This window comes from Meriones unguiculatus, chromosome 15 (genome assembly GCF_030254825.1).
Source record: "Meriones unguiculatus strain TT.TT164.6M chromosome 15, Bangor_MerUng_6.1, whole genome shotgun sequence".
Lineage (NCBI taxonomy): Eukaryota > Metazoa > Chordata > Mammalia > Rodentia > Muridae > Meriones > Meriones unguiculatus.
Genome location: NC_083362.1, coordinates 72094532 through 72109479, shown reverse-complemented (window position 1 = coordinate 72109479; position 14948 = coordinate 72094532). Strand labels below are relative to the sequence as shown.

Here is a 14948-nt window from a genome sequence, read left to right as displayed (position 1 = left end):
GGTATTTATGATTTTTCCTGTGTACTTTGTTCTCTGATAAAAAGTTCTTAAATAATTTTGATTCTGAAAACAAGTTAGATATATGAGAACTATGGGTTAAATGCATGAAAACTGACTGAGGTCGGTGTGTGAAACGCCAGGTTCCAACACTGAAAGCTCAGACTAATGTCCTGCTATGAAGGGCAATGATAAGAAATAACAATACTTGGAAAGAGCAGGACATGACAACTACCGGTCTTCACATTTAAACCTTGACTTTAACAAGGCTATCTAGAGAGTATGCACATTAGCAGGCTTTTTGTTGTTGTTGTTTTGTTTTGCTCTCAAAGTGACACGCACAATGGCACGTTTCTGGAACTATTTTTCAAGCTGCTCTCTAACTGCATGCACTCTGGCTCCTCTGCAGAGCTGAATGAGTTAACAATTCCAAACAGCTCATAGCCAGCTCTCAATGCAAACGGCAGCGCTGGCTCCCACAGCTAGGCCACCCAGTCTGCCTTCAACTTCATATGATTCCAGCACCAAGTCAAGGCCTGAGTCTATTTATGTTCAGGGGTGCTGGTGGGGGTAGTCATCAACAGCAGCTCTGTGCTGTGGATCTTTTCAGAAAGCCATAACTTCCCCAGAGTACAGCTGCACTCACAGGCCACTGGAGCACACGCAGGGAAGACCTGGTCTTCTAACAACATGACTGAAATGATAACTTGAGAAAGTGTTTAAATAACTTTTCCCACTAAAATGAATGACTCAAAGGCACATAATTCACAAGATAGTTGAAGGCATAAAATTAAATGGAAAATACCTTATTTCTTTCACTTGTGTGTAAATTACAAATTTTCATGCTATGGTACACATCTTAACATACCAATTAGACTATCCCAGATGATCACTCAGTCCTTAACCATTTGTCAGATACTGATTATGGTCAAACCCCCAAAGAGACCACATAGGGTGCTGAATACTAACTAAGCACAGTTCCTGGGGAAGCAAATGTGGGGAATGCTGTTACAGCTACAGCATACCTCCAGCCAGGATACCATGAAAGGTTCGGAGATGGTGGACAGTCTGAACGGAGGAGCTCAAGGTGAACATAAGCGAGAAGGGAAGGGTGGTAGAGGTGCAGTGCAAGAAGAGCAGGCGGAGAGGTCCAGTACTCATCTCCACCCTGCCACACTCTGCTGAGTTACAGAACCAGAGCCCAGGAGACAGGCTGACAGAGCTGCCTCAGGCTTTCTTGGTTAAGAGTGCTGAAGCAAAATCACTTCTAAAGCAACTGTTTCTTCTTGAAGGAAAGAGGGAAATACTTATAATTTTTTAAACACTCACACACTCAACAAATATTTCATGACAAATAGTTTGACAGGCACTGCGTACAATGATGAGACTCCAATAGGGAATAACAAACAGTTTTGGGAGGAAAAGGCTTCAGTAAATAGTATTTTTAAGCATTCCATTTCCTGACTGCAGACATCGTTTTCTAAGCTTTTTTCATAAATTCTATTCTTCTATCATATTTCAGTTCAGAAAGGGTTAGCCTCTTGGTTTGAGTGTGCCTTTAGTTGCGCCCTCAGGCTGGGATGCCAGGAAAGAGACACACTGTTCAAGTCTGCTCGACTTAAAAGCAAAAGATTAAAAGGACCAGGAAGCTCTTGAGACTTGATTCTCTATCCCAAACCCCCCAACAGATAAAAGCATAGAGGGCAGGGTGGAAGCTTTGCTTCAGATTAGCATACGGAAACTTTACTTAAAAACTAATGTCAGGAACAGATCACGAGGAGAAGAGATCCATGTAGAAACAGGCAACTCTACCTGGGTCCTCAGCAGAGCACAGCTGTTCCTACAGCCTGACGGAAGACAGCAACAGTGCAGCCTGTCAAGAAACCATCCACCAGCTAAAAGGCTCACCCAGCAGAGGATCAGTCTTACCCAGAAGAGGCAAAGGCCTGTGTTTCTGTCTTTCCATAGTCTCACCCCATCCCCTATCCTTTCCTCCTTTTCAAACTTTTCCAGCCCTGAGCTTGACCAATGAGGATCCTGTATTAGCCATCCTCTTCTAAATGTTTCTGTAACTTCTTAACAAATCAGAACCTGGCCCTGCCCTAATGTCATTGGTTCCTTTGGGTGCCGTCAAAAGAGAACATCTCAAGGATGGTGAGGACTGTTTCCCCATTGCAGATTTCAAATAGTTTGTTCCTATATTATTTCTCAAAACCCCTTTTGAAGTTCATGTCATACCTCTTGCTAGACTTGGTACAGCTGCCTTCTAATTTCCTGATCATTGTAATAATTCCCTAATGGTTTGGCTCAAGTGTCGTTGCCTTCCCTTCTATGCCAATTCCTATAAACATTTAGAAACTCTGAATCCACATCAATGACCAAATCACTCAAGATACCTTCATCTCTAACCATCCCAGCTACCGTGCCACTGCCCATATCCTGCCATCACACTACTTCCAAACACAAGAAGACTGACATTACTCTTTCTAACTGGAGTCTGCTCTTCTTCTTTCCTACTTATCATGGTATTCCAATAATACTTCAGTTTCACTAAGACCTCCATACCACAGCCCAAAAATTTATCAATCACCATCCTTCAACTACAGTTACTCCCTTCCTTGGCCAACTAGTAGTCTTTGCCTGCCATTATCTATCTCTTAGCTTCACAAACCTTCAGCCTTGGGTCCCTACTTCCTCTTACACACAATCAATAAGGCCTACCTCTCAACTGACCCCAGCTATCCGTCTTCTCCTTACCTACACCCAAGGACCAGAATAGTACTGTAGAAAAATAACACAAATATGGTCAAATTATTCTAACTTGGCAATCACAGATACATTTTAGCTGGCTTAAAATATGTTTGAAAACACTTAAAACTAAGGAATTTCACACATAAAAATGTTTCCAGATTTTCTTGAAAAATAATCTTAACATGTACAACTGTAGACAGCTACCTCCACCTCAGTTGAATTACAGATGATCCTCTGACAGTAATTAAAAACAATCTCAAATACCACTTACATGTGAAGAACAAAGGCCATGAACTTTTAAGAGCTAATGAACTAATTTAAATTAAATCAGCTAATTTAAATTAGCTATGAACTATTTTAACTCCCACAACTATGACATAGATACTATTTTCTTCATTTGTTATAGATGAGGTGGCTGAGGCAGAGACAATAGTTTGGAAAGGCTGGTTCCAGAATCCAAGCTCCCAACTGCCTCTTTGCTATAGTCATCACCATGGCCCCTCAAACATTTACACATCCCCAAAATCAACACATTTCCAATTCTGTCTTCCTTATCCTGACGAACAGCAAGATCAGGCCTTCACCTGATCCACTCAGACGTTTACGGGCCATCCTAGATTCCTCCTTTGGCCTCACTGTCCCCATACAATCATCAACATGCTGTGTCAGCTCTAGCTCTACAACCATGCATGTGTTTCCTCACTGCCACCACCTTTTTCTCTCTTTTCATGTCTCCATATTTTCTTATCTAGTGGACTTCCAGCTTCTATTCAGGTCTACTCATCTCACAACAGCCAGAGAGACATTTTTAAGATGTGAAATGGACTGTGTTCTTCCTACATATTACCATTTGGTAACTTCCCATTGTTCTTCAAATGAAACTGCTAACACAGTCTTGGTTCCGGATTGCTGCCTAACTCTCCTTTTGCTCCTGTATGTCTCAAAAAGTGGCTTCTTCCTTTTATTCCCATTTATTTAATCACTTTTCAGCCTGATGGAAGTTCCCTTTCCCCTCTCCTCCCAGTCTCACCCCCAGTTGCCCCTCCCTTTCTTCTCAGAGAAGGGGAGACCCCCTATGGGTATGAACCCACTCTGGTACATCAAGTCACAGCAGGACTAAGCACATCCTCTCCCACTGAGGCCAAACAAGACTGCTTCTTTCTTAATCCTCAAAAACACCCAAGTCTTCTGCTTGCTGTTCTTCCACTAGCTGATCTTTCTACCTATAATCTTTTCCAGAGGCTGAAATGGCTGGCCCACTCTTGCCCTTCAGGTCTCCCCTACAGGATAATCACAGAGGCCTTCCCTAACTACATTATGTGCAGTGGCTCCTTCTATCTATTCTCCTTCATCTTTCTCTCTGAACAGTGATCCGGCCTATAACAATACTCTGCCATGCTTGCAGACAGAAGCCTAGCATAGCTGTCCTCTAAGAAGTTCCACCCAGCAGATGCTGAGACTCACAGCCAAACATAGGGAGTCTTGTGGAAAAGTTGAGGGAAGGATAGAAGGACCTGGAGGGGACAGGAGCTCCACAAGAAGACCAACACAGCCAAGTAACCAGGCTCCAGGGGGACTTGCTGAGACTGAAGCACCAACCAACGACCATGCTTGGACTGGACTTGGCCCCCTACATAGATGCAGCCTATGGGCAGCTCGGGCTTCATGTGTGTTCCCTAGTAAAAGGAGTGGGGAATGTTGCTGGCATGGACTCTGTTGCCTGCTATTTGATCACTTCCCCCTGGCAAGGCTGCCTTGAGAAGTCACAGAGGAAGAGGCTGCACTCAGTTTATGATGTGACTTGATGAGCTGGGATGGCTTGGGGGGTGGGCTCCCCTTTCTAAGGAGTAGGTAAGGAGAGGTGGGGGAAGAGGAAGGGAGGGTGAAACCAGGAGGAGAGCAGGGAAGGGCCTACGATCAAAATGTAAAGTGAATAAATAAATAAATAAATAAATAAATTTAAAAAATAATCCAACCTATAATTTCTTTCATTACTACAGTTATTTTTGCTTACCACCCCAGTGTCTTTTCTAGTGTTCATTCCCCAATACTTGACATTCACTAGGCTGTCAAGAAATGATTCTTCAGTTCATTACCTAATATCTGCAGAGTTGAAGTTCTCCCTTTGTTCCTGGTATCATAACACTAAATGCCACCTCTCTTTAATTCACCCCCAACCTGACCTCAGTTGTTTTTTTTTTTTTCCTTTATGAGTGTGGGTGTTTTGCTGTATTTCTGTACCCTGTGTGCATGCAGTGCTGTCAGAGCTAAAAGAGGACAGATCCTCTGGGACTATAGTTACATACTGTTGTAAGCCTCTGTGTGAGTGCTGGAAATTGAACCTGTGTCCTCTAGAAGAGCAGCCAGCCAGTGCTCCTAACCACTTACCCAACTCTCTAACCCTGACCTCAATCTTAACAAAGACCAAAATTCCTAGAAATGAGACCATCGTGTCCTCTGTCTTAAACAAGGCCTTTCGGGGGTTGAAAACATCTCACCAATTCTCTATTCCAAAAGGAATCCTGACATCATACCTCCAGCAGCTCTGAAGGCTCGTTTTAGATTTCTACTAGTCAATGTATCATCTGGATTCTGAAAGAGCCAGTTTTACCATTTCCTTGGCCATGTTGCCTTGGTTATCCCCATGCTCCTTCCAGGCATGTCCATCATGTTCTCATCTGTCACAGCACTTCCCATAATAACCAACCAATACTGTACCTGTGCACAGAGGAATGACACCCTGATGTGAGAACTTGGTTATTAAGAAAACCACATGCACTGAATCATGTTTTGTTGGCATCTGTTTCCAAATACAGAAAAGAGGTTTCTTTGGTCACTGTGGTTTCCTCTTTCCTTCAAAACAATTAAATGTCAAATTTTTGTCAAGACGTGAACTAATAATATATTGTTCCGCTAATGTTTAAGAGCCCTACTATCTCTCAATAAAGACTTTTCTTTTGATGAGGAAGAGGGAGGTCATGACATATTTATATCTGAACACAAAAGTTGACAGATGTTTCTAAGTATGGATGATACACTTAATTTTCTCCAGTGGCATTAAAATATCATTTTTTTCCTCGCTTTTTACCTTACCCAGCTACTCACAGAAAGTTTTTATCCAAAAGCAGATGTACTCTGTTTCTCTGCCTATGAAAAATCTTATTTACAATGTTGTATATTTCTCACAGTGACTTCATATCTGGAACCCATTCCTCACCCCATCTGCAGAGAACAACTGTTCTCATTTGGGGGTGGAGGGGGAGAGGGCCTCTGGCTGTACAGGCTTATGATGTCATAGGCCAGGAGGAATCACTTACAAACTCCTGGGAATGTGAGCTGTTACATTGATCAGATCTTTTGTTTTGTGTTAACAACAACAAAAAGTCACTTCAAATGCAAAAATTAAAAGGAAACAAAAACTAGTATAATTGCAGAACACTGTTCTAACCCTGTCTCATAAAGGTGTACTTTTATAATCAAAATTCAAAGCTACTTTTCTCTTAGGTCCTAATGACTGATACTCCCCTTACTCTTCTTCAAAAGGCAGCAACTTTATCTTTATTCAGCCAGTAAAAAGAGTTTAGTAAGCCTCAGCCAAGGGACTGGCAAGGCAAGTATGAGTGCCACACTTCTGTGGGAAGAAACAACTCAAGCACCAGGACAGCAAGGGCAAAGGCTAGGCAGAGTCCTACACTCAGTTTCATTTTGGTTTGGCTGCTGCTGCTGCTGGTGGTGGTAATGGTGGAAATGGTGCTTATGGTAATAGAATGGTGGTAGTGGAGCTGGTTTAGATTTTGGTTTTGTGAGACAGGGTCTCACTATAAAACTGACTATATAGATCAGGCTACCTCAAACTCACAAAAAATCTGCCTCCTAAGTACTGGGACTATCAGCATAAGCTACCACACCAAGCAAGCACAGATTTTAGAGGAAAAATCTAGAAGTCCAAGATAATCAGAACATAGCACAGTCCTGGAAAGGGGTGGCAGAAAACAGCAATGAGAAAGACACATCAAGCCCTCACCTAGGAACAAGGGCCAAGACAGGTAAAGTGAAGTATATGGATGCCAAACCATGAGAAGTAAGCAAATATATCATGAAGTAACAAGTATCCAAATGTGGTTTTTATTCTCTTGTCAGAGCCATCCAGGAGGAAAAAAAAGCCTAAATCAAGAGTCTATATCAATTACATGTTCTCTGGACCACATATAATTATGGAAGGTGATAAAATCCAGAGAAGCTGACATCGACTGTTTGAATGAATCTTCTGCCCAAAACAATTGGATCTGAGTTTTCAGAATGAAAGAAGATGGGACTCAATCAACATTTGCATATGTGTATACACGTGTGTGCACATGTATATACATGGGTGTAAAGAGGCCAGCAGTGAATATTGAGTGTCTTCCTCAATATCTCTCCGCCTGGCTTTTCAAGACAGAGTCTTTCAGTAAAGCTGGAACTAGGCGGGTGGCTAGCAAGCCCCAGGAATTCTCCTCTCCCTGTTTCCTCAGTACTCAGACTACAGGTGCACACCACTCCTCACTTTCATGTGAGTGCTGGGGATCAAACTCAGGTTCTCATGCTCTGTGGTAGCATTTCACTGACAACCATCTCCCCAGCCCTTACTCAATAATTTTAAGTGAGTCAGCTACAACGCAGTAATATTTCAAAGAAGTAATTCAAAGAAGGCATGGTCCTGCTTCCTTCTCCAACCTCATTACCCACTAGCTGCCTTGGATGTCACACCCAAGAAAACCTAAACTGCCTTATCCCATACTTTCACAAGTTCACTCTGTAGCACCTTCCTAACAGGCAGTGCTCTGGCTCAAAGATAGATGCTCAATGAACATCTGTTCAGCGACACCAATAAATAGCCTGTGACCAGATTATGCAAATTTAAAAGCATTCAATAAATGCTGTTTACTGTCTCCTCTACAACTTTACCCATTTTTCCCAGTCATTCAGTATTGATGTGCTTCAGGCACACTGAACAATTCAATGATTGGTAGAGTCCAACTCCACCATCCACTCTGTCTTAACAGCTCATACTGACTGCTTCACTTGGAAAGCTCATTTTCTTACATTTATTTGCTTAACTGCACCAATCCCCGGCCCGGCTCACATAGATCTCTCCCAATGTAACATTCCTAGGCAACAGTGGCATTTGTAGAAGAGAGCCTACAAAGTCTCTCAAAAGCTTGCCTACGAGAGTCTAGTGGTACTTACCACCTCTACACATACTATAGGTAAAGAAACACAAACCCAGCACCATGTCAAAGCACACAGCACAGAAAAGGAAAAGTCTAAAAAATAAGACTTCTGCTGTTCCAGATTCAAGGGATACATAGCCTGTAGGCTTTAAGCACCTGAATAAGCGTTCCTCTCTTCAAGCCTTCTGAGACATCCTCCTTGGACATATAGGTTTCAAATATGCTCTTTTTCTTCCCTCGCATGGACTTGTTCTTTGACTTCTTGTCACCTGGCGAAGCACCAACAGCATGCGGGCCAACCACAGAGGACACACCTAGAAACATGGGCAGCAATCAACCTTCCCTCAGTTAAACATCTCTAGTTTCCTAACTGGAGGTATTATGCCTTCACTAGTCTTTGTTGTTGCTCTTGTTACCTCTAAAGACCAGCAAGAGAATGAACCTTTCCAATGGTGGCTTCGAACAGTCACAAGAACGCAAGAATGGGTACGACAGCGTAAATAAAACAGCTAACACGTTTGTTCTCAGTGAGCACTACACTACGCATGGAGCAAAAGCCGAATAATGGGTCTGGTTTACTTTGTTACTTGTAAATACAAACCCTTATAAATACAAATTTTTAAAAGTGTATCACATTTCTGGAAGAAATAAAATGGCTGTACAACAATCGACTAAAACAATAAGACCATACCTAATTCTAGAATAAATAAAACAGGAGAATATTTAACAGCTCATTAAGAGAATTAGCCTCCTTCAGTCCAAAGAATTCCCTCCACCTCCACACCTGGCCCATTTGTATTGCAAGTCTCCAGTGGCTAAGGCAAGCTCCATTTTCTTTTCACTACCTCTGGGGGTTCCTGGAGGCCGAAGGTTCAGCTTGTAGTCAGGATGGTTCATTTCTGGTTCCAAGGTGGCCTCTTCGCTCCAGATCCAGCGACCCACTATTATTCAGCTCAGAATTCTGCCTGCCTTGAACAGCTCAGTTGTCACGAGCTGAAATAAAAAAGAAATTGGTGACTAGAGAGCAGTTACCTGTGGCTTCCTTTGTCCCCTTGAAAATTTAGTACTGAGAGGTACTTAGATGGCAAAGGCAACAAGGTGTTCTTCTGGGTCCTGGTGTCACATTCTCCTGGGTAGTTATACCATCTGCGCTGCATTTCTATCCAAGGTCTCACAGATACACTATACTGCTCCTTTGGAGCACTTCAACTAAAAAGTTTCCACTAATGGGGCAGTGAAGTGGAAAATAAGAAAGTAGGCAATTCTGTATAGCTTTTGAAATGCACAAAAAACAGAGGAAATGGGGTTTTAAAAGATGATAAAAAAGATCTGGGATCTAAAAGCTGTAATGGAATAGGTATGAAAAGTTAAGGCTATGTGACCATGCTTCTGGGCCCTGGCCACCACCTGGATAATGAGCACACCGCCATAACTGCTACTTTCTTGTTCTATTGGCACCGGCCCTAGCGTTAAACCCATACTTGAAAACTATCAGATCCTGCAGCCACTTCGCAAAATGCATCAAGACGCCATTTTGTACTGCGTCTTCTATTCCTCAAAGCTCCCTCATAAAAGCCAAAAGACCAAAGTTTTCTTTAAACCAAAACTGCTATTAACCCACAGGAGAGAGGAAACAAAGACAACGGCCTTAGTGCCATATGACGGAACTGAAGGATAAAGTTTATCCAAATACAAGAAGGAAACAAAAGAGATCTTCACAAAACAGCAAAGGGATAGGAAAAGAAGAGAGGAATCTAGGCTATCTGAGGGTTAATGCAGAAATGCACTCATTCATTAATTTAAAAAATATGGGCAATGTACAATAGTTAGCACAATAGAGACAAAGGTCACTGGGTTTAAAAAGTCATACGGCCATAGAAATATACATTGGGAAGTGATAGCACCATGGTTTTCAAAGTACGGATAACTGTATATGGGAAGGACAGAGTGTGTCCAGCTCAGGAAATCTGAGAGAACCTTGGGAAAGTTTTTAAGAAAGAACTAAGACATTAAGAAGTGAGGAAAGCATACTTCTGGCAAAAGGAAACAAAAGTCAGGATGCAAACAGAAAAACACAGGCAGATTCTTGCAACATTAATTCCATTTGGCTAAAGTCCTGCCTATATGCAGGAAGGCAGTGGCAAGGAAATTAAAACAAGTTGGAAGCTCTGAAAAACAAGCCGGGTTTTTCAAAAGCACTAGGGAGTTTCTGAAGCATGAGTGAGCAGAAGAGAACAATAGACCAAAGTTGTTTTTAGAAGAACTGTCTTGGCACAGAAGTCAGAACCGAATGGAATTGAGACCAGCACCTGAACCTCATGGAGAAAAGATGAGGCGGGACAACAGGAAGGGCTAGAACTGGAGTCTACAAGCGGACACTGATAAAAGAAGCCTCTGGCACGGTCTTCCCCAGCTCTGACTGTCCCACCTGGCAACCAGAGAGACCTGAAACACAACCATGGAAACTGGGCAGGTTCCTAGTGATGGGGCCGGGAGTTAGGGCTGGCTAGATAAAATAACATTTATTTGCGGTACTACTTGACCATGTGGAATAATCCAACAAGTACTAGAAAAGTGGGATACAATCTATAGGGGACATTATCTAGCTATTACACAAAGATGGCTAAAAAATGAATAACAAGGGTCCACTGCAGCAGAGAAGGGAGTAGCATAAGGGAATCAAGTAAACTATAACTTCCCATTAGGCAGTAATATAGGCCCTGTGGCCATAGGTAAGGAATGAGCACTCCTAACAAATCAGTGCACCTTACAAATGCAAAGAGGAAGAAGTAGAAAATATAACAACAACAAAAGCAAACAAACAGCAACAAAAGAAATATAAAGACCTAAGGGCTAACAGGGTCAGGTAATAAGAAAACCAGGAAAGTTGCCAAAGAAAAATTATCAGAATGTGTTCCAAGTAGTGAGTCTGGGCATAGCAATAGCCTTAGGTGGGGTGAAAGGCTGGTGTAAATTGTTAATCAAAAACAAGAGCCAGAATTGAGAATGGGCTCCATGACTGTTTGAATAAAAATAGCCCCAACAAGCCCATATATGTGAATGCTTGGTTACTAGGCAGTGGAACTCTTTGACAGGATTAGAAGGATTAGGAGGTGTGGCCTTGTTGGAGGAAGTCTGTTACTGGGGGTGGGCTTTGAGGTTTCAAAAGCCCATACCAGGCCCAGTCTCTTTCTCTGCATACTGATCAAGATGTGGCTTCAGTGCATGCCTGCACGCCACCATGCTCCCCAAAATGACCATAATAAACTAATGAAGCCCCTGAAATTATAAGCAAGCCCCCATTTAAATACGGAGCAGCCTTACCAGGCCACAGTAGAGGACAATGCAGCCACTTTTGATGAGAACTGATAGACTAAGATCAGAAAGGAAAGGAGAACCTCCCCTATCAGTGGACTTGGGGAGTAGCATGCATGCAGAAAGGAGAGGTAGGGTGGGATCGGGAAGGGAGGAGGGAGGGGCTTATGGGAGGATACAAAATGAATAAAGTGTAATTAATAAAAAATTTTAAAAAAAAAAAGTATAAAGAAAAATACTTTCTATTATATGGGTTGCCATGGTCATGATGTCTCAGCCTAACTAAGGCAGGCTCCTATATGTCAATCCTGATGCAGTGAGGAATTCAAAATTAAGCAGAGATACTACCAGTTTAAGAACGTGGAATACAGAGACCCAATTTAAGTATCAACGGCATCTGTACTTTTCCTCACTTGCAGAAACAGATTCCGTAACTTCTACCTCAGAAGGACAAAAATGTTTGGCTGGGTTCATCATTGCACCCAGTGGCTCCCATAGCACCTGGACTATGGGCCTGAGCAGCCCTGTTTCTTACATAAACAGATAAGTGTGTACAGCAAATGGAGCAGGGTCATTCAGGGAAAACACATTTTTAAAAATGTGTTTTAAAAATGTGCAAAGAGCAAGAAGGGAACACAGGATTTAGGCAACAAATTGGCAAGAATAAGCCAGACAACCAGAGTAAAAAACTCACCTATGCACTCCAAAGCACTAGAAATAAGCAAGGAAAAGCTGAATATACATGATGGGGGGAAAATGACTAAACAAACAACTTTATTTTCCTTATAGCATTGTTGTGAAGGCTCATGAACCCTAGAGAAACCCTAAACACTCCCCTGATAGACTAAAGGAACAAGTCAATTTCCAGGATAAGAAACAATAATTCTATTTGCTTATATAGACCTATAAGATATGATAAACATAATGAAATCTATACACCTAAAAAAGATAATCAAGAGAGCGGGTAAGATGATCAATCCTCATTTAGAAAGACAAATGGGATGTGCATTGAACATATGACAGGAGTCTACCACAGAAGGCATCTGAAAGACTCTACCTAGCAGTGTTTCAAAGCAGATACTAAGACTCATAACCAAACCTTCGGCAGAGTACAGGGAATCATATGAAAGAAGGGGAGTTAGTCTGATGGGGAAAGGATAGGAGCTCTACAAGGACCAAATATATCTGGGCACAGGGGTCTTTTCTGAGACTGACATTCAACCAAGGACCATGTATGGATATAATCTAGAACCTCTGCTCAGATGTAGCCCGTGGTAGCTCAGTAACCAATTGGTTTCCCATAGTAAGGGGAACAAGGACTATTTCTGACAGGAACTCAATGGCAGGCTCTTTGACCTCCCCACCCCACAAGGGAGGAGCAGTCCTGTTAGGCCACAGAGGAGGACTTTGCAGCCAGTCCTGAAGATACCTGATAAAACAGGGTCAGATGAATGGGGAGGAGGTCCCCCCCATCAGTGGACTTGGAAAGGGGCAGGGAGGAGATGAGGGAGGGAGGGTGGGATTGGGAGGGAATGAGGGAGCGGGATACAGCTGGGATACAGAGTTAATAAAATGTAACTAATAAGAAAAAAATAAAATTTAAAAAAAAAGAAACAATAATTCCCTGCCCAACAACGCCTAGAAAGGTGCCCCCACCATGGACATGGCCATTCTAAAGAGTTGGGCTAGGGCTAGGATGAACACACAGCAACAGCCAACATGGCACATGGTACCAAAGGCAGGCATGGCAGGGAATGGGGAAAAAAACACCACGCTTGAGAAAGTAAATCTGAAGCCAGCTCATGAGCAAAGGAAGTAATAATATTTTGAGACTCTCTGGCCTCTAAACCTAGCACAGCACACAAAGCACAGCAGAGGCTCAAAGCCTGAATTAAAATGCAGCCTACTGGAACAGAAGGCAAATTACAACAAACACATACTAATGGGAAATATGGGAAGTGAGAGCAAGCCAAGGGCAAACCAGGTATCTAGGGCCAAAACCTGAAAAAGCAAGGTCCCACAAAGTACCAGTGACACACTTGAAGAACCTGAGAAGGCCTGAATTTTTGCATCTTCTCACACATGTTAGCCTAGTCTCATCCTTCAGAAGCAACAAGGGGAGATGAATTCATGAAACTGTGCAATGAAAGGAAGGAAGGAGCAAAGCCAAGAAAAGCTTAATGACAAGCTGAACCCTGCAGAGCTGAGACCATGACAGGAAGCAAGACCTGGAAAACATAAAAGAGGCCAAAACTGATGCAATAATAAAGGTGAGGAAGGAAAGAGAATAAAACAGATCTCACTGAAAGCAAACAAAAAACAATTCTATTGCTAATCAGTGACAAACACAGGTTAGTCAACAAGAAGCATCAAGCTACTTAATATCGTCTTAAGAAAGCTGGTGGCTTCCTATTCATAGCATATGCTGAAAAGTTCAGTTTGAATCAAGGATATTTAAAATGAAAAAGGAAGAGACGGGGGAGAGAGAAAGAAGGAAAAGACAGAATGAACCAAAATGGTAGAATAAGAAATTTCTCAAATATTATCCCTCAAACAAAAACAATAATAAAATTGTACAAAACTTTTGAAATAATGTAAAGAGCTAGATACTGAGTGAAAACACATCAAGCCAGGATGCTGGTTCATGAGGTTCTACTGTTCTATGGCTCTAACCACCACAGCTACTCCCAGTTACTTGTGGGCAGAATTCCTGCAAAAGCAGCACACTCTGAAAGCTGCTGAGGAAACTGAGTCAGTGTAGAGAAGAACATAGTCAATGCCATACATGGGCAATAAACAGCAGCGATTCCAGGCTCAAGAACTCAGCTAAGGCCCAGAGCAAAACTAATTCAAATTTGCAATCCAGTCGGAGCAAGCTAGAGATCGGCAGCCAAGTAAGAAATTTAACACAGGAAAACAAAGGACTGACACAGGCAACTAGAACTTTGGGGGGACTGCAATGTAGCTAGGGACAAAGTGCGTGCTGGCACCAACAGGTCCCTAAGTCTGGCCACCTCCAACTTCAAGAGGAAGAAAAGGCAAGTGGAGAACAAAATATGCTATCAACAAATGTCACAAGGCCTGTAAAGACTCGAGAAAGGAAACCAGACAGAGGACTGCAGATTTAACAAAAGCCATCTCTGGAGGGTCCTAGGTTTATGATTTATCCAAATAGGGTATCAAAGCAGCATTTACAAATCTGTCCAAAGGAACCATAATTTGACAATGACAGAATATCAACAAAGGAAGATAAATTATTTTTAAATTAGATGGAACTTCCAAGTTGGAAATACAATAACTGAAATGAAGAATTTACTAGAGAATCTTAATAACAGACTTAAGCTTACAGAAGAAATTTAATAAATCTAAAGATATACCAGCCAAGATGATCTAACCTGAAGAAGAAAACTGAAGAAAAATAATTTCATCCCAAAACTGAGGCCTGTAGAACTTCACTCCATTGACTTACTTAAACCTCACCTCCCTTTATCCTTTATCCCCTTTGGACCCACAACTGAACACACTACAGGAACATCCATGTGTGGCCCACCCTTTGTTCTCAGGGAGCAATTCAACCTTCTCCAATCCAGGCAGCACACAGAAACATTTCTCCAGCCCCCTAAGCTATTACAAAAGCCAACTCATACTCTTACAGCTTCACTCATGCCAGCACAG

The 14948-nt window shown here is 42.2% G+C and overlaps 1 protein-coding gene across 4 annotated transcripts in view; it reads right to left on the bottom strand.

Annotated features, from left to right (window-relative positions):
• Nucleotides 1–14948, bottom strand: part of Dis3l2 (DIS3 like 3'-5' exoribonuclease 2) — a 317733-nt gene that overhangs the window by 278555 nt on the left and 24230 nt on the right. For all 4 annotated transcript variants that reach the window (XM_060368782.1, XM_021657963.2, XM_060368783.1 and 1 more), the window contains exons 2-3: nt 8804–8951; nt 8115–8272 (exon numbers count right to left, since the gene is read on the bottom strand). In XM_060368782.1, the coding sequence (XP_060224765.1) occupies nt 8115–8272; nt 8804–8855 (210 nt within the window). In that variant the 5' untranslated portion in view covers nt 8856–8951. The remainder of the gene's footprint in view (nt 1–8114; nt 8273–8803; nt 8952–14948) is intronic.